The sequence below is a fragment of the Triticum urartu genome, chromosome 2A, assembly GCF_056163025.1.
Source record: "Triticum urartu cultivar PI428250 chromosome 2A, HENAU_Tu73, whole genome shotgun sequence".
Taxonomy (NCBI): Eukaryota; Viridiplantae; Streptophyta; class Magnoliopsida; order Poales; family Poaceae; genus Triticum; species Triticum urartu.
Genome location: NC_141874.1, coordinates 599,352,317 through 599,375,034, shown reverse-complemented (window position 1 = coordinate 599,375,034; position 22,718 = coordinate 599,352,317). Strand labels below are relative to the sequence as shown.

The window sequence follows — 22,718 nt, the reverse complement described above, 5'->3', positions numbered from 1 at the left end:
GTTTATAGTCAAAAATCAATGTGAACCACACACATAAACCTGCATATGAGTACTATTGTTTTTTCTTATGAGGATATTAGATAATAACTAAAAAATTACAACAAAGGAAACTAAAAAGGAAAAAAGACTCTTCTTATGCCAATGAGATGTTGATCGGAAGTACATACACATTTTATTAATTTGGAAAATGATGGTGCGAAAAAGGACAATATTTACTTTGTTCTGAAAATTATAGAGTAATCCATGAGAATGTTTGCAACACACATCATACACTTCAAATGTCGATTAGAAAGGACATGCATGACACACGTATATCAACTAACATTTTTGGAAAGAAATCTAAGATATTGGATTATAACATTATAAAATAGAACAAATGCCAGGTATAGTAGGTCAAATTAATATATACATATGTATTTAATATCATGCGTAAATTTTATAGAAGTGGCCAGGCCAATATAATACTTGCACATGCAAAAAAGGCTAGCTGTACTACAAAAGCAAGCTTCATAGATCCTGACTCATGTATTGATCGTCCATGATTTAGCGTATTAAGCTGTCACAATACAATATACTAATAAACAAATAGAAGAATGGTCATGTGAAGTAACATCTACATAGCGGTAAGAATATTCGGCAGTGTTACCTTATCCATTGAGGATTGCCATAGGACTTGTGTGAAGCTGATACAATCAAGAGCGGCAGAAGATAGAAAGAAAAGGTCTAAGAACTAAATAAATATGCAGAGAAGCAAAATACATCATAGTGGCATCGGCCTACAACATTGAAAACCATGAACCATTAACTGAACATATGTTATCAGTTGTGCTATAAATTTTATTAAACAACTAATCCGCACACACTGGAATTTGATTAGTACAATTTTTTTAAGAAATAGAGGTGGTAAGAAATATATGTGTCAAATTTGCTCATTTAGTACAGAAAATTCAAATATTTTATCTCAGCAAAAGCAAGACGATACTCTCCGGCTTTGTGAAACTGGGAATTGTTTTCTCATGTATGTTTGTGATACTGTGGTATTGCTTTAGAGTTCATTAAATCAGGAAATTAGAGAAGATGCAATCATGCTTGAACAATTGCCCTAATAATATGTTTGTTGTTCTCATTGGGGAGGATGTAGATCGAGCCGCCGAATACACTACTTATTTCCTTATAGAAAGGGTGTCACCTTTTATACATGTAACTATTTGAAGTGTGTTTTAAAAACACAAATTCCAGGTGGTGGAGCGATTTTATTTCCGTTTATGTAATTGTTTTCTTGTATCCTAATATATCTTGAAACATATATGGTAATGCAATTTGAAACTCCGAACTATAGAATATTAATATTTTTATGTGACATATTGTACTAAATGAATGCTGCCAGTAAAATGTGCAGGTAAACTTCTCTAACTTTCACTGTTAAAAAGTTTTCAAAATGGTCGAGTGGTAATACATAATAACGTAGTATTTTGATTAAAAATAGTTTTGTGATCTCATAAGTTTATAATGCTTGGTGAACATCTATTTTATGAATATCAAATAAATTATTTTCTAAATATCAAAGTAAATTATTTATTGTTCCTATGGGTTTTCAAAACATCTTTAAATCTTTGAACTCTTGTTTTATTCCATAGTTACAAATTAACCTATCATCGAACTTCACCTAAGAATGTATGTATAGACAATGTGTTCCTGTGTACCATCTCAAACTGGCAGAATTGGCGAACCCGCCATGAAATAATTTTGATTATGTTGTTCCTCATGAAACTAACAAATGTATAAGTGTTTAACATGATTCAGGTGTTGTAAGATGAAAAGAAGGCGGCAACCCGAGTGTTGGTTAAGAAATTAGGTGTGGCCTACTACCATGCATGAGAACATCACTAAGTTACGTATCAACAGTTCAAACACATAGATGAGTTTAGACCCAAGTCCTAATTAAGTGACAATCCATAAATGCATATCCCTGGAAACAACTGCCGGTAAACCATGTGTTTTACGTACATATATGCCAGGAGCAAATAATTCAAACCATTTACACACGATATGTATGCATGCACTCTAGAAGAAAAAATAAATAAATCAGTAGAAGTAATGCAAACATAATGTGTTTTATTCCGTAATCCGAATTTCAAAACATTGCAATAAGACAAACCCCCAGATGGTGAAGCGCTTGCATGCATGACTGAGATTACCAATTATTGTTATGCAGATCGCAATTAACTTTCAAATTTTAAAATCTAAACACTGCCATGCATAGCATGCAAAAAAGTAGTAAATATTCAGTCATTGGATGTTGGTGTAGACCTGATCATATTTCATCGCTAGACAATTAATTTACCGTTGAGAGCACGCTATTGAATCGATCGAGTTCTTTCCGACCGTACGTAGACTCCATGCACATATACACGCTTGCGTGATTAGGCATGTTACGAGCATGGCAATCAAATCGTGTGTACGTGTATGTGTGTTTCCGTGGAATAGATGAAGCGATTGGCTTGTACATGCTCGTCTCCAAGTAGAATAGATCCAACAGTCTGCTAGGTTTTGTAACTGACCGTATTTTACCGTAAACCCATCTTCTCGTATGCGAGTATTGTGAGAAACCACTCGACCGGGTGTATCTGTAACATTGAGTTTTCCGAGCAGCGCTTCCATCGTCCTCCAGTCATCCACCATCTCCTCGCCCTTGAGGTCGCCCCAACAAATCAAGTGAAGCGTGTACCTGCCCTTGCGTCGATGCCGTGCACGGTTATCCAGCCGCCCTAGCTCACGATGGAAGAGCCAGCATGCAGCCCCGCATGGGAGGCCATCTAGTCTAGGCTGTAGCTCTTCCTTAAGGCTGTCCGGGATGAAACTTCAAAGTTTAGGATGGCATGGAGAGGACAGCGCAAGTGTTTCTTGACGGCGCTAGGGTTTCTTCATGGGAGATAATGTTAGCAGGTCAAAGGAAGTTAGGTTAGAATTTTTTTTGACTATGGAATCTAAGGTTAGAGTTTGTTATTACAACGTTTTCTACGTCAAAGTCAGCATATTAAACTCGGACCATTATAACTGGCTCCCAAGCATTGACGGTTAGTATTTTATCTATTTTGATTTTTGACAGTTAATTAATAACGTGGGTTATTGGAACAGATCGGGAGTTTTTTTGAAGGAACATATGGGATTGTTAGATTGATTAAAATAAAAGTTATATAAAATCATTTTTATTGAGGATTTCACCAGTCAATCTACACCGTAATAATTCGGCCCCACCGGATGTACGGCTCGTATTTACTGATTAACGTGGGAATTTCTTGGGAGTTCATAATTATTAGAAGTATAGATAGATTGCAAGCATCCGCAACTACAACAAAAGTATTAAGGTAAACCTAACCATAGCATGAAACATATGGATCCAAATCAGCCCCTTACGAAGCAACACATAAACTAGGGTTTAAGCTTCTGTCACTCTAGCAACCCATCACTACTAGGGAAAACCCAAGTAGTAGCACGGGTTTTGAGGCTAGCACAGCGCGGGTGGCCGTGCTACTGATAAGGCGCTACAACTAACTTATAGTAGTAGCGCGGTCCTTACCCGCGCTACTACTGTTGACGATATCAGCAGCGCTTTTTATGAAGCGCTACTATTACTTAGTTGTAGCGATTTCGTAGTCCCTTGCTACTGCTATATCTTTCATCACCCCCCCGTACCCCTTTCCCTTTCAGTTTCCCTTTCAGATACTAGATACTAGGTATTGCTAGTAGATATCAAATTCATAAACCATTACTGGGTAGTACTCCCTTCGTTCCAAATTACTCATCATGGTTTTAGTTCAAACCACGTGAGTAATTTGGAATGAAGGGAGTACTAGATAACAATTTAATGCATAGTCAACATGCATCCTCCAGCAGTACAAGGTCATATCAACGCGATCATCATATGTAGTTCTAGATGATATCGACGACGATCATCATATGTAGTTCTAGATGATATAGCCACACACACATATGTAGTTCTAGATGATATAGCCACACACACATATGTAGTTTTAGATGATATCGAAGACAATCATCATCCTCAAGCCTGGGCGGTTGGTGTTCCTAATAGTAATTAGGATGGCCTGTCCAACACGAAGATTCTTGCCATCGAGGAATTTCTTCCACCCAACCGAGTTTAAGTGTGTGCGACCGTCCGTGTCCACGTGGTAAGTACAGGTTGTGATGGAGCCCCTTGCAGTAAGGCGTAGTCTAGCTGAGCCTTCTTCATCAGGCTCGATACCATAACTCACAGATATGATCTTTGCCAATTTCTGAATAAGAAAAACATTTCAATTAATAAATAGCCTCGCAAATAAGTACATATGGATTATCTACACTATTAATAGTTTCCTTAGATTCTACACTAATAAGCATGTGATCGAACTCTACACTAAAACATATCATCGACTAGATTCCACACAACATACCATATCATTGTACTGTACACTAAGTATTTCATCGGATAATTTGCATTTGTAAGTATAACATACCATATCATGTCGATCAACCGTGGTATTTGTCAGGCGGGTCACCAATGGCACCCCGACAAAGTCAGCACGTGGCGGAATTATGTCCCACAGGTTGGACACCTCCTCCTCGCTCAGCCTTGTTCTTTGAGCTACGATGGCTTCATGAAGTGGGTCCTCATCATCTTCATCGAGTGGGTCCTCATTATCTTCATCATCTTCGTCATCTTCATCATCTTCCACTAGGTTGAGATAAATGACAGCTAGCTTGGGTCTTTCTGCTCTGAAGGAGAAGCTGATCAACTCACCACCAGTAAGACGCATGCGAGCGACGAAACGGGCCCATCCATCTCCTCCAATGTGCGACATATTGCGTCCTTTCTCGAAGTGTATGGCCCCCAGGAGCCTCAAAGTCACAGTGTCTCCTGTCAGCTTGTTGAATTTCAACCTCACATTGCATGGGACGATCTGTGTAAAATAAGAAAAATGACACAATGCAGTAATGCCAACACTAAAAATAAAATAGTTATTACATTTCATCTAATTTCTTACTGCTACATGACGAAAACCCGGCTGGAAGTAGATGTCGAATAGCTTGCCAGTTGCAAGGCTGCTGGCGCACCTTGACTTGCACAGTCGACATAGTGGTGCTGGTGGTGGCGCCATTTTTCCTATAGTAATATGAGCAAAGGATTAACGATCCACTTCACAGGAAAGAAAAAAAGTAGCATGAGATATTTTGGTTCTTCCGCGAGAAGCAATTTGATGGACAATTATAATCCTAAGATCTAGTAACATATTAGATGACAAGGTACCACCTACATTTTGCCAAAAAGTAACTAAATCAACTAAATGAAAATGTTCTAAATCAACTAAATGAAAATGTTCTAAATCAACTAAATAAAAATGGTGCATACTAAATCAACTAAATGAACTATCCTACTAAATCAACTAAATCAAAATGTTCTAAATCAACTAAATGAACTAGCCTACTAAATCAACTAAATCAAAATGTTCTAAATCAACTAAATAAACTAGCCTACTAAACTAAATCAACTAAATCAAAATGTTCTAAATCAACTAGCCTACTAAATCAACTAAATCAAAATATTCTAAATCAACTAGCCTACTAAATCAACTAAATCAAAATGTAGGGAGGACGGAGGAGGAGGCCGGTGCCGAGTCCAGCAAGGAGGAGGAGGGGCCGGCCGGCGGCCATTGGAGGGAGGACGGAGGGGGAAGGCGGAGCGAGGAGGGGTCGGCCAGCGGCGAGTGGAGAGGGAGGATGGAGGAGGAGGAGGAGGCCGGTACCGAGTCCAGCAAGGAGGAGGAGGTGACGGCGGCGCAGAGGGAGGAGGGGTGACGGGGGAGGACCGACGCGGGGGATAGAGAGGGATCCAGTGAGTGTGTGACTGTGACTGGATCGGATAGAGGAGATGGGGTGGGAGATGGAATGGCTTAGTAGTAGCGCGCTATAGAGAAAGACGCTACTGCTAAACTACCTAGCAGCAGCGCCTTTAACAAAGAAGCGCTACTGCTATGTGTCAGCATGTAAAAATAGACTTATAGTTCAATGTATCAAAAATACATTGATCATCAACGATCTTTTGGTGTACAATCTGATTTTTCAATATGAGTCCTCACCGGTTTAGGAACAAGTGAAGACTCATATTGCAGCCACAAATTCTACACATAGAGTTCAATGAAGACCAAGTGCTTGTCAAAGTTTGAGAAGTAACATATTTAAGGTGGTAGAAACTCTCTTCATGGAGCGAGGTGGGACTAAATTTTTGTAGTAAACTTAGCAGTAGCGCTTATTGGCGAAATGCGCTGCTACTATGCTACGTAGCAGTAGCACCCTTTGTTATAATGCGTTGCTGCTATAGCTAGCCTCACGGCGGCCTCGTGGGAATTATAGCAGTAGTGCGTCTTTCATCTGGTGCGCTACTGCTATATTTATTTCAGCAGCAAGTTATTCTTGAGCTCGCTACGGCTCATTAGCAGCAGTGCCTTATTTTAAAGCGCGCTGCTGATAAGATTCTGTGTATAGGCTTTTCCCTAGTAGTGCATCATCTACTTATTACTTCCCAATGCCTTCCTCTAGGCCCAAATAATGGTGAAGTGTTATGTAGTCAACGTTCACATAACACCACTAGAGGCTAGACAACATACATCTCATCAAAATATCGAACGAATACCAAATTCACATGACTACTAATAGCAAGACTTCTCCCTTGTCCTCAGGAACAAACGTAACTACTCACAAAGCATAAACATGTTCATAATTAGAGGGGTATTAATATGCATATAGGATCTGAACATATGATCTTCCACCAATTAAACCAACTAGCATCAACTACAAGGAGTAATTAACACTACTAGCAACCTACTAGCACCAATCCCGGACTTGGAGACAAGAATTGGATACAAGAGATGAACTAGGGTTTTGAGATGAGATGGTGCTGATGAAGATGTTGATGGAGATTGCCCTCTCCCGATGAGAGGAGCATTGGTGATGACGATGGCGATGATTTCCCCCTCCGGGAGGGAAGTTTCCTCGGCAGAACAGCTCTGCCGGAGCTCTAGATTGGATCCGCCAAGGTTCCGCCTCGTGGCGGTGGAGTTTCGTCCCAAAAGGTTGCTTCTTATTTTTTTTCACGACGGAAGACTTCATATAGCAGAAGATGGCCATCGGAGAGCCACCAGGGGGCCCACGAGGTAGGGGGCACGCCCCCCACCCTCGTGAGCAGGGTGTGGGCCCCCTGGTCTTCATCTTTGTCAAGTATTTTTCATTATTTATTATAAGGTGTTCCATGGAGTTTCAGGACTTTTGGAGTTGTGCAGAATAGGTCTCTAATATTTGCTCCTTTTCCAGCCCAGAATTCCAGCTACCGGCATTCTCCCTCCTTATGTAAACCCTGTAAAATAAGAGAGAATAGCCAGAAGTATTGTGACATAATGTAATATAACAGCCCATAATGCAATAAATATCAATATAAAAGCATGATGCAAAATGGACGTATCAGCGCAATCCTTTCCCGGCGTCTCTGCTATCTCTACTCTCTTATCTATTGTTATATTTATTTTATATTTAATATTTATCTCTACTTCTCTACTCTCTATTTTTATTCGCTACTTTTTGCCTACTCTTATAAAAAACAGAGTTGGTGATGATGGTGTTCCTGCCATCCTGCAATATAGGCCATCCGATTTATATCCGACGGATAGGAAGGAAACTATGGCAATTTTCCAAAAAGATACCCACACCCCTCTCCGCATTTGCAAATAAGGCATTCCCTTGTTCATCCTTTTCTCCCACAAGATAAACTACTCATAAAAATGCATCTTGATGCGTGCAACGCATGGGCATCTTGCTAGTTCTAAAAAATTATCCATCATTTGCCACACTACTGGTTGTAGATGAAATACCTACCCAAGCACAGCGTGATACAGGAGGGACGCACAATTACAAGATGATATTCCGTTGGACAATGGAGGCTATAACCAATTACTTTTACGGGAACAATAGCACCCAGGAAATTTGAAGGGTAGGTATGAACAAAATTGGAACTGCACATGTACTGCTAAGTGAATCAATATACACATTACCAATCGAGGAGGAGAACGATAGTCGCGGCGGCCTATGTGAGTCATGGTTGGCAATGGGAGTCAGTTCATTGTCCATGACGGTGGTGCTTCTCCGCTTGGCGTCGGCTTCCGGGAAGCAGATCCGAGACCGTGGAAGACGGTGTCGGGGAAGAGGCTCCGTGTACGACGACGACGGTGGACCGGCTCCAGTGCGGCGTACGAGGTCATCGATGAGGCAGATGCGCTGCGGTGGACGAGTGCGCCGATGTAGAAGGGGAGGAGCACAAAGGATGCGGTGCCATGGAGAAGTCTATTTTGCGGCGGGGATAGAAAATGGGGAGTATTCAGGTGTACTACTCTGGGTGCCGGGGTGGGGTTGGCTGGGTAGGGTGAACCTGAAGTTACGAAAACAGCCCCCTACCAACCATCATCCGTAGGACTGTTCCGAAGGCTACGATGGTAACTTCCCACTGCTCGAATCAGGGTCACGGGAGATTTTCCCGCCGACCTCAAAATTTTGTGACACTGAACTCCCCGTGTGGCGTGTTGGGTGATTTGGCTAAGCAACTAGCGAGTAGTACTAGTAAACTCTGCATATTAGGTTTGACCGAAGTCAAACTTCCTAAATTTTGACCAAGTTTATAGAAAAATATAAACATTTACCATAATGGATATGTATGATGTGAAAGTACATTCAATAATGAATCTAATGGTATTTATTTGTTATTGTATATGTTAATATTTTTTGTTATTAACTTTCTGAGAGTTTACAAAACTTGACTTTGACCAATGCTAATACGTAGACTTAAATAAAAACGGAGGGTGTACACATTTGTTTTCTTAGTATGTAGTGAATTAATCATTTGTTGAAATTGTGAAATAAATATATTAGGCTACTGACTTCAAATGTAATGGTCTATACAATTCAATAGTTACAATCATTGTCAAATTCCAAGCTGTATACGAGGTCTATAGTACTTCACAACATGCTCAAACTCTCATAATCCAAGTCAAATGACAATCAAAATGCATTTCATAGTTATTACTTTGTAGGATGCAACAAAACCAACAATAACTCTACATCAACCATTATAAAAGCAACATTTTGAACATATCCCAATGTGTGAATGAAACGTGCAGAGAGAGCTTGCGAAGATGGAGCAGATAGGGCGGGAAAGATTGTATGTATGTGGACGAGAGAGTAGGAGACAAACCTAACTAAACAGAAAGAGGGAGATAGAGAGAGAAAGAGAGAGGAAGAGGTTAGGTCTGTGAGAAAGATGGAGACATGTAATATACGTGAGATGCGTGTGCATCCGGATTCTGTACACGTGGAAGGAGAAGAGACAACAGGTTTGATGAGAGAGATGGAAAAACTTGGATGAGAGGGGAAGGATCTCGTGGGTTGAGGGATTGATAAATTTGTGCGGGGGAGAGAGGGATTGGTAATTTTGTGCGAGAGAGAGAGAGGGTGGGGGAGGCGTCAGTCAGCCGTCATCACATCATCCTGCTTCCAAATGGCCCCGCATTCTCTAGCGGACTGTGGTCGCCGTCTTCGATCTCCTCAATGCCCTCTTTGAAGATTGACGTGTTGTGCATGATGGGGTGTGAAGAAGCACAAGCGAGAGTGGTCGCCATATAACCTTGGATGGGGATGAATTGTGTGCTCAGGGGAGGGTGTGTGTGTGTGATGTGTGCTGTGTGTGTGTGTGTCAGATATTGAGAGAAAACAAACCTAAGGAGAGAAATGTGTGTGTATGTGATGGAAAGCTACTTGCTAAACAGGGTATTCACGAAGAGATTGTGCGTGCGAGATAGATAGCGATGTGCGGGCATATAGCACAAACTTTACTATATACTATCGCACTACACGTCTCTCTCTATATATGCTTGCAGACTGTGCTACTCCCTCCGTCCAGGTCAATAAGTCATCTTTGGTTGTGCACCGTGACCAAGAAGGAGGGAAGACTTATACACCTAGACGAAGGGAGTACTACTATTACTTATGTACGTGCAAATGCATGTTTTAACATTACGATGCGGTTTTTGTAAAAGTAGAAAAACAACACTAGTCAAGCTTGTGAAACGATTCAATGCAAAAAAATTGCAAAAATGCTCGTTTGATTGTTTACTTTTAGCTTCCTTCTCTGTGGTTATTTCTCTGTCGTAATTTGTATAGAGTATCTCACTGGTTGGAAAGGCATGCAAATTCCCAAACCGCTTCCTACACCCTGTATCGAATTTTTTACCTGACAAGTTGTGTCGTGCAATTGGAATTCCAACTTGAGTACTACTACTAGTAGGAGTACCAGGGGCCAGTTCTTTTAGGCTTCTAGATTAGTAATCCCATAACTACTACCTCTGTCCTGGTTTATTGGTCCCCATTGTAATCGGTGTCAAATTTTGATCATAAATTTAACTAATGAAATGTTAGTGCATGTCACATGCACTAATATTTTATCAGTTAAATCTTTGGTCAAAATTTAGCACAAATTACAATGGTGAGGAATAAACCAGGACAGAAGTACTACAAGTAGTAGTTTAGAATCCCAAATAAATGAGTGAGGCACCTTAATGTTACTCGCCACTATGACTAGTCTTATGGGAAAAGCTGGGGAAGCCGCCAAAAGAACTGGCCCTAGGAGTAGTAGCTAGGGATACTAGGAGTGGTAGCTAGGGATCGAGTGTGCGAGATGAACCGAAGAAAGTAAATGCAGAGAGATGAAATGCAAAAAAGACGGAGGGATGTGATGGTTGCTCGTCCATTTATTTTACCAGGCCACTTATTACTGGGAGTGGTTGGGTTTTGTGATATGACGGCTTTACTACCGCGCCACGAGCGGGGTGAGACTCCTGTGCAGCGCCGCCCTCTACACTAGTACTACTACATCGGTCGTGGTTTATCCCCCATTGAATTTGACTGGAGATTTAACTGACAAAATGCTAGTTCATGTCAACAAAAACAATATCGTTTGGTTCGTATTTGAACATAGTTTTCAATGATATAATTTTAGGTGACATGCATCATCATTTATCGTACTATATATAATGTTAGTTCAATTTTTGGTCGTACTAATATATAGTAAGGTGCCCGTGCGTTGCATGGAAGGTGCCCGGTGGCCACGATCAAGAGGGATACGATGTCGTCCTCCTCCGAGACTAGCAGGCGGCGCTGATCCTCGAGCGACTCCTACTCCACTACTACTCTACTCAAGCAAGTTAGGGCATAGTAGCAGGTACTGTAGGGAGTACCAATACTGTGATCACTCAAGCAAGTTGTCTGACTTCGATATGACCCTACGCTGCTGGTATGTGTCTCGTAAGTCAAGCGGCGTGATGTAGTCATCATCACCTGTCCACTTCCCGCAGCACATATTCGCTTCTCCATCTTTGTCCGCTCCTCCATCCCCGCTAAGGCGCCTCCCCCCCTCGTCCAATCTTCCATCCCCGCTAAGGCGCCTCCACCCCTCGTCCGAAACCCAAGCACTAACAATGGCAGAACCGAGCAGTGTCCGACGAAAGAGTGGCTGGAATTCGCTCCCACAGAGGTAATCAAGCTCATTGTTTCGCGTGTGGACAATCTCACTACCATGCCGCTCGCCGCGTGCTCGTCAGGGCTGTACCGTTTACTCAGAGCCCTCAGGCCGGAGCTTTTCAGGCCAGCACCTTGCTTGCTGATGTCGCCTGATCTCCAGAAACGGCGTGTCACGCAGCATAACGATCGTAGGGTGGCGAGAATCAACCCCCTTGATTGCGATCCTATCCCCGTCACCCTCAACTACATTAACGGTATGTACTGGGTCGGCATGAACACGTCTTGGATGGTGCTCGTCGACGGTCGTGGCAGCTGGATGCTCGTGGAGGTCTACACCCGGCGATTGACCCCCCTTCCTTCAATTAACACTACACTGCTTTGGCACCGCGGCCCAGAATACTCAGAATCTTACGGTAACCAACATGATACCAAGTTTGATTTGCTCAAGGTTGTAATCTGCCAAGTGCCCACAAGATCTGCGAATTATAAAGACTTCAGGCTAATTGCATTCTTCAACTGCGGTCTCGCCTATCTGACAGGTCACTGCGGTAAGTGGATAAGTCTGCACGTCCATCGTAGGATCATACATCCTCCTTGGTTCTCTGATGCCATTGAACACAAGGGCTTCATTTACTCTGTCGACTCCTTCTATCACTGGACGTATTGCTGGCCTACTCCAGTCATCGCTACAAACGGTTGTTACAGCAGTATGTTACTTTCCTATGATATCATGATGGCTTGCTTATATTACTGTCAACATTTACTAAAAAATATTCATGCTCATAACATGTTGATCTTAAGATTGACTACATCAAAGAGCCCTTTTTTATTTGACTCCAACTTTTTTTATGTTACTTTCCTATGATATCATGATGGCTTGCTTATATTACTGTCAACATTTACTGAAAAAATATTCATGCTCATAACATGTTGTTCTTAAGATTGACTACATCAAGAGCCCTTTTTTATTTGACTCCAACTTGATATGATGTTGTAGGCCGCCTGGTGTCCCTACCCTTCCTAATCCCAGAACCTTTCAAAGAAAAGCGGCATGGCAGTTGTAGGTGGTTCCTGGCTCGATCAGACAATGGCGAACGATTGATGATCGTTCACACGTACCGGACATGTTGTTTCACGGAATACAATCACAGTCACTGTGAGGTCTTTGAGAAGGATCCCAGCTTCTCTGGGCCTTCAGGAATTTTTGACTGGAGGTTGGTAAGTAGCCTTGGTACACGCTCTCTGTTTGTCGGACTGAATTATCCGATTAACCAGGAGATAACCGACGGCAAGGATCATGATGGCAGCGCGGTTTCATTCATCAGGCAAAACTGTGTGTACATAGCGTACCATGCGTCTCTGCATGTACCATACCCAAAGTAGGAGAGAGGGTCGCAAGTATCAGACTTCGACCTCCTGGCTGGAGTTTCCCCCGTCAGGCACCCATCTGGTTCAAGCCGTCAGCCAATCTCCACAGCTTAATAAATAGTAACGTCTAACTGAGCCAGTTAGTTAGATACGTACACTTGGTGTAGTAGGATCTTTATTTAGTTTGATGCATACACTTTTTCTTTTTTGGTATCCCTTTTGTAATGATGGCTGATGTTTGGTTTGGAAGAGAGAGATGCGTCTTCACTCTTCTGGCCTGCTTACTACTTCTGTTGCACCCCCAGCCCTGGTTGCTGCTGCTACTATTTTCAATGTACAATCAGTAGTATATTTCGTCTGTTGGTTGAATAAATGTGTTGTTAGAATGACAAACACAATGTTTTGGAAGTCGTTGCATGGTTCGATCCTTTAGTGCCCCGTACCGTACGTAGCGCATACTATTTTTCGTACGGAACACATTTTCCACTTGTTGATAACATGCAGCCCACTGATGAAGGCCCAATAGAGAAGTCCATAATTAACTGGAAGGGAGGCTCTCACATGAATCCGGCCCAGGTACATGATCATGGTCCCCTAAACATAAATAAGTAAATAATAAAGCTAAATGCTCATGCACTAGTTCTTTAAATTCACGATTTAACAGGAGGATATTATTTCCTATGCTAGTGTCGTTACATTCAGTCGATATTATTCTTCGGCAAAGATAGCGACCAGTCTTCTTCCTCCCAGCATTTTCTTCCTGCAACCAGCGGGCCCATGCAAATCGTAGTCAACGTCATAAATAGATCTGGTCCATTTTTATTTTTCAATAAGAATGTCCAACCCAGCCCAGCACATTGGCGGCAGCACTTTATCCACCGCCTTGCTGCGCTCGCCGCAGCGCCGCCGTCCGGCCCTGTCAACATAGTATTTTTTGAAACGGTCCCTGTCAACATAGTGAATCGGGAGAGGACTGTAGTTGTGAGTATGATAGTATGGACCCACCAGGTCCACTCCTGAACACAAGCAAGCGCCTCTTTTACTACTAAGATGAACCCCTTGTTTTTTACTCTAATCCACCCTACTGATATCTGGGACCCACATCATTTTCAACGTATAGTCAATTAACGCCAGAATTGCACAACTTTTTTTAGTAGTAATTCGGAGGAGCAGGCTATAAACTGGGTTGTGCGGTCTCTGTGGCCCGCCTAACAACATGACCATCCCAACAGTTTTTTCTTTGGGAAAATAGGTAGCCCAGTATTTCTTTTTGAAGAATTCCCAAGATAGGCCTATTTGTTTTCTCCGACTTACTGGGCTGCAAATCTTTCAAGATGAGGAGGGATGCATTCCGGCCTGGCCAAAGAGTATGGTCAATGCCTGTTAAAAGTAATATCAAAAGGGGTTGAAAATTCCAAAAAAAATATAGCAAATGGGATATTAGTTTCTTTTTTTGTTTTTGTTCTTCACTGATATCTTATACGTATTTCACTGGATTTAACATGACATAGTACTAATTTATTTTTAAATTTGTTTTAGTATGGCTACTAATTTTTGGATTAAGAATATTTTGTTCCCCAACAAAAATTTGCGAATTTTCAAAATTTCCGCATATTTAGTTAAATTTTTTAACCCTGGTACTGACCAGAAAATGGACAGCAATTCTATAAATGGAACGGGCTGCAATAAATTCCATATGAATTAGAAAATGAGTAAAAAATATAAAAATAATAGCAAATGGGTTGTACACACCACAGATTTCGAGGCTGACTTGTTTACGCAAGGCTTTGTCAGTCAACACATGATTCTAGCAGCAGTGACTGTTGGATGTCCATCCAATGGCTGGCGTGCTTCTTCAATCTCTGATCTTCCTACTCCAGCCGCCTAAATTAGCGCCGACGGGACTGCCTGCTCCCTCCTCTTGTGGCCCGCTATGATGCCGCGCAGGCTTCCCCGCCCCACCCCACTCCCTCTGCTGGCCTGGCCGCACGCAATCAACTGCCTCCTTATTACGCGAAAAAAATGATTCCTCCCACTGACATCTGGGGCGCACCGGTTGGGAGGCTGACATGTGGGCCTACTAAGTTGACGCGTACGCAGGGCTTGTCAACTTAGTCAACAATCGATTATAGCAGCAGTAACCGTTGGATTTGAATCGAACGGTCCTGCTGCTTCTTCAATCGCTGCTCTTCTTGCACCAGCCGCCCAAACCAGCACCGGTGAGACCGCCTGCTCCTGCCTCCAGTGGCCGGTTGTGTTGCCGTTCAGGCCTAATCGCCCCCTACTACTCCCATCGCTAGCCAGGCCCTGCGGCGACGACAGCCTCACACCGCAGCCGAACCAGTGAACCCTCGTACTCCTCTCCGCGTGGGCATCCACTACCGCATGTTCCCCGGCTCCGCGTCGTCCCCTTCCTAGGCCTCGCCGTCGTCCACAGCCTTGGTGCTCTTGGCATGGCGTGGTCAATGTGGTCAATGACCGACTTCCATCGGAAGAGTACTGTACGTGGAGAGGCTGACAGTTGGGTCCACGGCCACAGCCCAGTTTTTTTGTGATTTGCCAAGTAAGTCACTTTGTCAGGCCTGTTGGGCTGGAAATCTTTCAAGACGAGGAGAGCTTTCATTCTGCTGGCCGAGAAAATGGCCTATCAGTAATGAGAAATGGTTTGTACATTTTTAAAACACATCAAACCGGCAATTAGTTTCAAATTTCTTTTTTTTCATTTCGAGATTTTAAATTGCATTGATTTTTTATGCGTGGACAATTTGTTGGATTTTATATTGATATATATTTATTTTTAAAATCAGTTTGAACATGACTCAAAATTTTGGGATTAAAAACAGTTCGGACCGCACCGAAATATGCAAAATTCCGTATAATTTTTTAACCGTGGCCACAATATGGGCTGTAATGCTAACAAAAAGAATATGAGCTCCAAAAAAACCTTAAGAATTAGCAAATGGGTTGTAAATTATTAGAAATAATGGCAGATGGGATGTATGATGTTTCCCAAAGATTTGAGGCTTTCCAAAAAAAGGTTGACGCACAAGCAGTGACTGTTAGATGTCCATCCAACGGCCGTCGTGCTTCTTCAATCTCTGCTCTTCCTGCTCCAGCCGCTCAAACAAGAGCCGGCGGGACTGCCTGCTCTCTCCTCCCCGCGGCCGGTTGTGCTGTTGCACAGGACTCACCGCCCCATCGTACTCCCATCGTTGGCCTAGACATCCCTCTACTCACCCACACCTGCTATTATTCTCCAGCGACGGCAGACGAACCAGCAAACCCTCGTACAGTCGTACTCCCCTCCACGTGGGAAACAACTACCGAGTCTTCCTTGGCTCTGTGTCGTTCCCTTCCTAGGCCTCGCCGTCGTCCACCGCCCTGGTGCTCTCGGCATGGCCTGGTCAACATGGTCAACGACCGACATGCATCTGAAGTGGACTGTACGTGGAGAGGCTGATAGCTGGGTCATGGTCGCACGCAAGAAAATGCCTCCTTATTATGCGCAAAATAATGATTCCTCCACCCGACATCTGGGACCCACCGAAAGGGCCTCTGTATTTCATGAAAAAATGTTACCGCCGCTGACAGCTCGGACCCACCAGCTATATCTTCGCACGCAAGGAAGTGCCTCCTTATTACGCACAAAAAAAATGAATACTCCCCCTGCTAGCTGTGACCCAGTATAGTGGGAGGCTGACTTGTGGGCCTACTAAGTTGACGGGGACGGAGGGCTTTGTCAACTTAGTCAATATGCACGGTTTTAGCTCCAGTGACCGTACGATGTCCATCCAACGGCCGTAGTGCTTCTTCAACCTCTGGTCTTCTTGCTCCAGCCGCCCAAAGCAGCACCGGTCGTGCCGCATGCTCCAGCCTCCCGTGGTCGGTTGTGCTGCCGCGGAGGCCTCACTGCCCCCTACTATTCCCACCGCTAGCGAGGCCCTGCGGCGACGGCAGCCTCACACTGCAGCCGAACCAGTGAACCCTCGTACTCCCCTCCATGCGGGCTTCCACTACCGCGTCTTCCCCGGCTCCGCGTCGTCCCCTTCCTATGCCTCACCGTCGTCCACCGCCCTGGTGCTCTTGGCATGGCGTGGTCAATGTGGTCAAGGAACGACTTCCATCGGAAGAGTACTGTACGTGGAGAGGCTGGCAGCTGGGTCCACGGCCGCAGCAAGGAAGTGCCTCCTTATTACGCGCAGAATAAATATTCCCCCACCTGACAGCGGGGACCCACCGGACGGGCCATCGTATTTCATGAAAAAAACATTTCCCCCTGACTGCTGGGACCCACCAGCTACATCTTCGCACACAAGGAAGTGCGTCCGGGCAAAAAAATGATTCGCCCCCCTGACAGCTGGGACCCACCAGCTACATCTTCGCACGCAAGGAAGTGCGTGACAGTCGGGACCCATTTGGTCGAAGCATACATAGCGTTGTCATTCTGGTCATGAACGTGTATGTACATACTGGTCGATATAGAGGTGTGCACGTGTCGTAGTAGAGGCGCGCACGTAGCATGTACACGTACGTACAGCGGCCAGGGTGCAAGAAAGTAAATACGGCCACGTACGTACATATGGGCGGGGTCTCGAACGCCTACTCGCGCGTACGTACGGCCATGGCTCGTGTACATGGCTGGGTCGGAACGGAGAAACAGCGGCGTCGTCGTGTTCATGGGGAGCCAACTGGCTAGGTCGGAACGGAATGCGTCGTCATGTTCATCGGGAGGGCTTGGACGGAATAGCTGATGGAAACGAGGCCTGGCGTACCGCAGAACGGAGGAAACGGCCTTGTGTTCGACTGGCCACATTCGAAATAGGATCCTGTTCATCGGGAGGGGTCTGGCGTACCGTAAAACGGAGGAAACGGACCTCCTACGGTCGGAACGGGGGTCCTGTTGATCGGGAGGGGTGTTGCGTACCGCAAAACAGAGGAAACGGACTTGTGTTGGAGCACTACGATCGAAATGGGGGTCCTGTTCATCGGGAGGGGTGTGGCGTACCGCAAAACGGGACTCCACGGGATACTGTTCATCTCCACCGTCGACCCCCTCCAGCCTCCATGGGATACTGTTCATCCACAGTCGACCTCCTCCAGTCTCCACCTGCGACTGTTCATCCACGGGCTCATGTTCATCCAGCTCCACCGCGCGCTACTCCACCGGCTACTGTCCAACCAGCCCTCTCCACGGGCTCCTGTTCAACCACCCCTCCATGGGCTACTGTTCATCCAGCCCTCCACCGTCTACTGTTCATCCTGCCCTCCACGGGGTCCTGTTCATCCAGCCCCAACCGGCTCGATCGATCGGGATCCTGTTCATCCAGAGGCAACACCACAGGGTCCTGTTCATCCACCCCCACCGGGAACTGTTCATCCAAACCCCCCAGCAACGCTCACTGTTCATCTAGAGGCAGCATCGATCGGCTTCAGTTAGCAGCAGTAGCGAAGGAATCGCTCGATCGGGTTCATTAATAGCCATCGATTGATCGCTCGGTTTCAGTAACGCGTAGCCTGCAGTGCAATCGCTCGGGTTTAGTTAGAGCCCAACGCCTCGCACCCACGCGCATGCGCGTATGAGAGAAACGCGCATCGCTTGGCCCCGACCACCCACCGTAACCGGGAACACCCAGATATTTTCCTCGCCCTCGCTTCTACCACGGTTTTTTCCGTCATGGACGACCCAAAGAATGTCATGCAGCTGCGTCTCCGGCCCGCCCAGGACAAAAAGCCCATTTTTTGTCATGATTTTTTGTCATAGAAGTAGGACCCCACCACATCTATGATGATACCATGTTTTGTCACAATTATTTTCATAGAAGTGTCATAAGTGTGACAGAAAAAAATTCGTTCGGCCCAAAATGTCACCGATGTGTCTTTTTTTTGTAGTGCCAATTTCAATCAATTCCAATTCCAAGATCCAATATCATCGCATAGCCTATACCATGCCAATGCTTTTTCCTTCAAAGATAAAGGGAAAACCATCTTCATAACTTCATCTCCGGGGAAACCTGCAAGCTTGAACAATCCACAAATTTGTTCTACGTATATCAAGTGCATATCAGGATGTTCGGTTCCATCTCCTGCATAAGGATTAGCTAGCAGTTGTTCTATCATACCCGAAGGAATTTCATATTCAATATTTTCAGTAGGTGCACTAGGTTGAGGGGTAGCTAATTGTGGTTCCGGTCGAGGTGAAGATACCCCGAACAAACCCCTCAAAGGATTGTTTTCCATAGTAACATGTGACAATAAATTTCAGCACACTATATAAATGTTCCCTTACCAAATTCCACTTACAAAAGGCGCTTCACTCCCCGGCAACGACGCCAGAAAATAGCCTGGATGACCCATGAGTATAGGGGATCAATTGTAGCTCTTTTTGATAAGTAAGAGTGTCGAACGCAACGAGGAGCAGAAGGAAATGACAAGTGGTTTTCAGCAAGGTAATGTTTGCAAGTGCTGAAATTGTAAGTAGCAGAGTAGTTTGATATCAAGGTAATTTGTAATGAGCACATAACGATAGTAGTAACACAAGTGCAGAAAGGTAGCCCAATACTTTTGAGGCAAAGGATAGGCCAAAACGGTCTCTTATGATAAGCAAAGCATTCTTGAGGGTACACGGGATTTTCATCTAGTCACTTTCATCATGTTGGCTTAATTCGTGTTCGGTACTTTGATAATTTGATATGTGGGTGAACCGGTGCTTAGGTGTTGTTCTTACTTGAACAAACCTGTTACTTATGATTAACCCTCCCGCAAGCATCTGCAACTACAAGAAAAGTATTAAAAAATTCTAACCATAGCATTAAACTTTTGGATCCATTCAGCCCCTTACGGAATAGCGCATAAACTGGGGTTTAAGATTCTGTCACTCTCGCAACCCATCATCTAATTTCTACTCCACAATGCATTCCCTTAGGCCCAAATATGGTGAAGTGTCATGTAGTTGACGTTCACATGACACCACTAAGAGAATCACAACATACATACTATCAAAATATCGAACACACACTACTGCAGGATGCTGCTAACGCGACACTACGATCAGAGACCCTTCGAGAAACTGTGTGCGATGCAATAATCACAAACGGTGGTGTATGAAAACCGTCAAAAAAGGTGCAAATCGTTTGCGATGGAGGATGCATCAAACACGGTTCAGATTTTAGTTGCATGTGTGATGAAGGGCATACGGTTGATCTGTACGAACTGTTTGTGATGAGATAGAACAGCAGAAACTGGCAGCCAGATCAAGGTGTGTGCGATATACGGCAAACAGTTCACTCTAATGAACCGTTTGCAATGGTTGAGGTGAACACAAAGGATTCGGCGTAACAAGATGTGTGTGATGCCCGGCAAACAGGTTGGTAATCAAAATTGTGTGTGATCATTATAGACAGCCCATATAGTCTTTTTTGTGAATTGTGTGCTCGTCAGGGCACACAGTTCAACAAACCAACCTGTGGGCGATAATGTAGAAGATCTTTGTCGAATACATATTCCTAACCGTCTGCGATGAGATTGACAGGATAAACAGAGATATATATAGTCTGCTTAATTTAGTCCTTCTTCTTCTTGTTGTTGTTGCTAGATGGCCCCGCGATATCGTCTTGGTGAGGACACTTCTTGCCGCTGACCGTTGGCTTTTCATCGCCGTCGTCGTCATCACCGTCGTTGTTGTCGTCCTCCTCCTCCTCCTCGTTCAACCATTCCTCCTCATCATCATCGTCGTCCTCTTCTTCGTCCTCCGATGGCTCCTCGTCCGTCTGGTTGTCGTCTGACGACTCCGGAGGCGGCGTCCCTTCCATGAACCGGATATAATCAAGGTCTAGGCTCGACGCCAGACTCATGGAAGACGAGCGGATGATTCCGATGTTGACCTATCATCGGGCACCAGACTATTGGCCGAACTGTCATCCTCGCTATCGCTCAACATGGCTGCAGAGTGTGTGCTAGTGTGTAGCGCGGCCTGCCAGGGACGATGAAGATGGTGGACACTTACGTGTGCGGGTATGTAGAGAAGAGGAACTGCCAATTGAAGCGGGGGGCCTTGTGACTTCGCCAACGACCTCTCCATTAGGTAGGTTTTTGTTAGCCCAAGCCTTTATTTGTTGAGCGGAAATGAGTCCAATTTGAAGTTTTTGATGTTCTTGCGCAGTGGGGGGGGGGAATTGAAGCAGGGGTTGACATATTATCTAACCGCTGATATAATCAACCGGAATTATACCCAGTCGCTCCAAATTCCCGGGGTTGCGCAGGACTCCTATTGGCTATTTGGCTGGTTTCCTTTTTCAAGACAAAAACAAGGAACGAGTTTTGGGATTATGCACCAGTACCAGTACGAACGGAGTAGGACAATTGGCAAGCAATACATTGAGCTCTTCTTATTGATAAAGCCAGTAATAATCAAACTAGAAAGGAAAAGACAAAGAAAAATATCTGCACGAATCTTCGCGTAACATCAATGGCATATATAGGACCTAGATGTGCATTACTTAGAGCACATCTAGATGTGCTTTAGCAATACTGTCAAACAAAACCCCTAATCATCATTTCAAACAACGCACAGAACATGGCTAATGTGACAACCACAACTACACATGCTAGTTCCTTCTTGTCTCTTGCTTTCATCTGTTGCCTGTGATTGATTATTTCTTGCTTCATCGTACTGATTGTACATTCCAGATCAATCAGTTTCTTCTTTAGCTTTACATTATCTTCTGCGAGCTTGGTGATAACACTCTGAGCCCTGCCATGCCATTCTTCATCCAGACAGTTAACAAAGGCACAAGCCTCATATCCCTGCCAACGTTAAATAGTATTCTGGATGAGCGGTGGCATTAACTGAAGTAAAATGATGAACTTAATTAGCACTAACCTCTAAGGGGCAACTAAGAAACCACCTGCCAATGTCGAATCCCTTCGTGCATACACGTCAAGCGGGAGTGTGCCCGTGCACACAACTCAGCTTTTCGTACTTCTCGGTGGCCCAGAAATCGGAGTCGAACTTGTCTTGCGGGAGTCTGGAGTCAAGCTCCGGATCCGGCGGCAGATCGCTTTCCTAGGGGGGTCATTCAGGACGGATTCAACAAGGAGCTATACTTTGGACATGCTAAAAAAGATCGGGATAGATTGGAACCTGACAGGATGATTTGGATCTGTAGTACACCTGCCTTCTAATGACCTTAGGTAAGTGCTCGGCGGCGACCGCCATCGTGGCGGCGATACGAGCAGGAGCAGCCGCACCGAAACCATCAGCACCACTCATCCGCATTCCCCCAATGTCAGCGCCACGCGAGGGAATTTGGAGGCTATGTAGGGATTTGGGGGAAATGGGCAAATTGTGGAGATAAGCTAACGGTCGGGAACTACTAGTGGCACTATATATAAGTTGTATACGGCACACTGTTTGTACATGTCATTTGTGTTAGGTATTATAACGTCACACACGTTTTCCGCACCAAACCATGTGAGAAGACAACGTAGGTTAGACACGGTTGTCATTACATAATCGTATGATGTACTACCATGTCCATATAATTGAGTTACGGTGAGATACCATGTAAATAGCCGCCCCGCGGGTATCCGTCCAAAAAAAACAGCCGCTCTGCATATAGAGTTGGCGGCGGCGGCCTAGGAAGTGGCTACTGGAGAAGAGGTCAATCCTCGGTCGGTGGGCGGTGGTGGCGTCATAGGAGGTCAATCCTCGGTCTGTGGCGGGAGATAGGAGGAGCTCA

The 22,718-nt window shown here is 44.5% G+C and overlaps 1 protein-coding gene across 1 annotated transcript; it reads right to left on the bottom strand.

The window, feature by feature from the left end:
* Positions 1–4,034: 4,034 nt before the first annotated feature.
* Positions 4,035–22,255, bottom strand: LOC147986151 (uncharacterized). Its single transcript, XM_087541896.1, has 3 exons — positions 22,155–22,255; positions 4,515–4,938; positions 4,035–4,295 (listed from the first exon to the last, which is right to left on the bottom strand). The coding sequence occupies exons 1-3, from the start codon at positions 22,253–22,255 to the stop codon at positions 4,035–4,037; spliced, it is 786 nt and encodes a 261-aa protein (XP_087398022.1).
* Between the last annotated feature and the right edge of the window lie 463 nt (positions 22,256–22,718).

What these genes read in the sequence shown, in the direction of transcription:
- LOC147986151 (XM_087541896.1), bottom strand. Translation starts at nt 22,255, where the DNA reads ATGCGGATGAGTGGTGCTGATGGTTTCGGTGCGGCTGCTCCTGCTCGT. An exon ending in TTACCTAAGGTCATTAGAAG is followed by an intron (nt 4,939 to 22,154) that starts GCAGGTGTACTA and finishes ATGCAATGTGAG; the next exon opens with GTTGAAATTCAACAAGCTGA. An exon ending in CGGTTGATCGACATGATATG is followed by an intron (nt 4,296 to 4,514) that starts GTATGTTATACT and finishes TTTCTTATTCAG; the next exon opens with AAATTGGCAAAGATCATATC.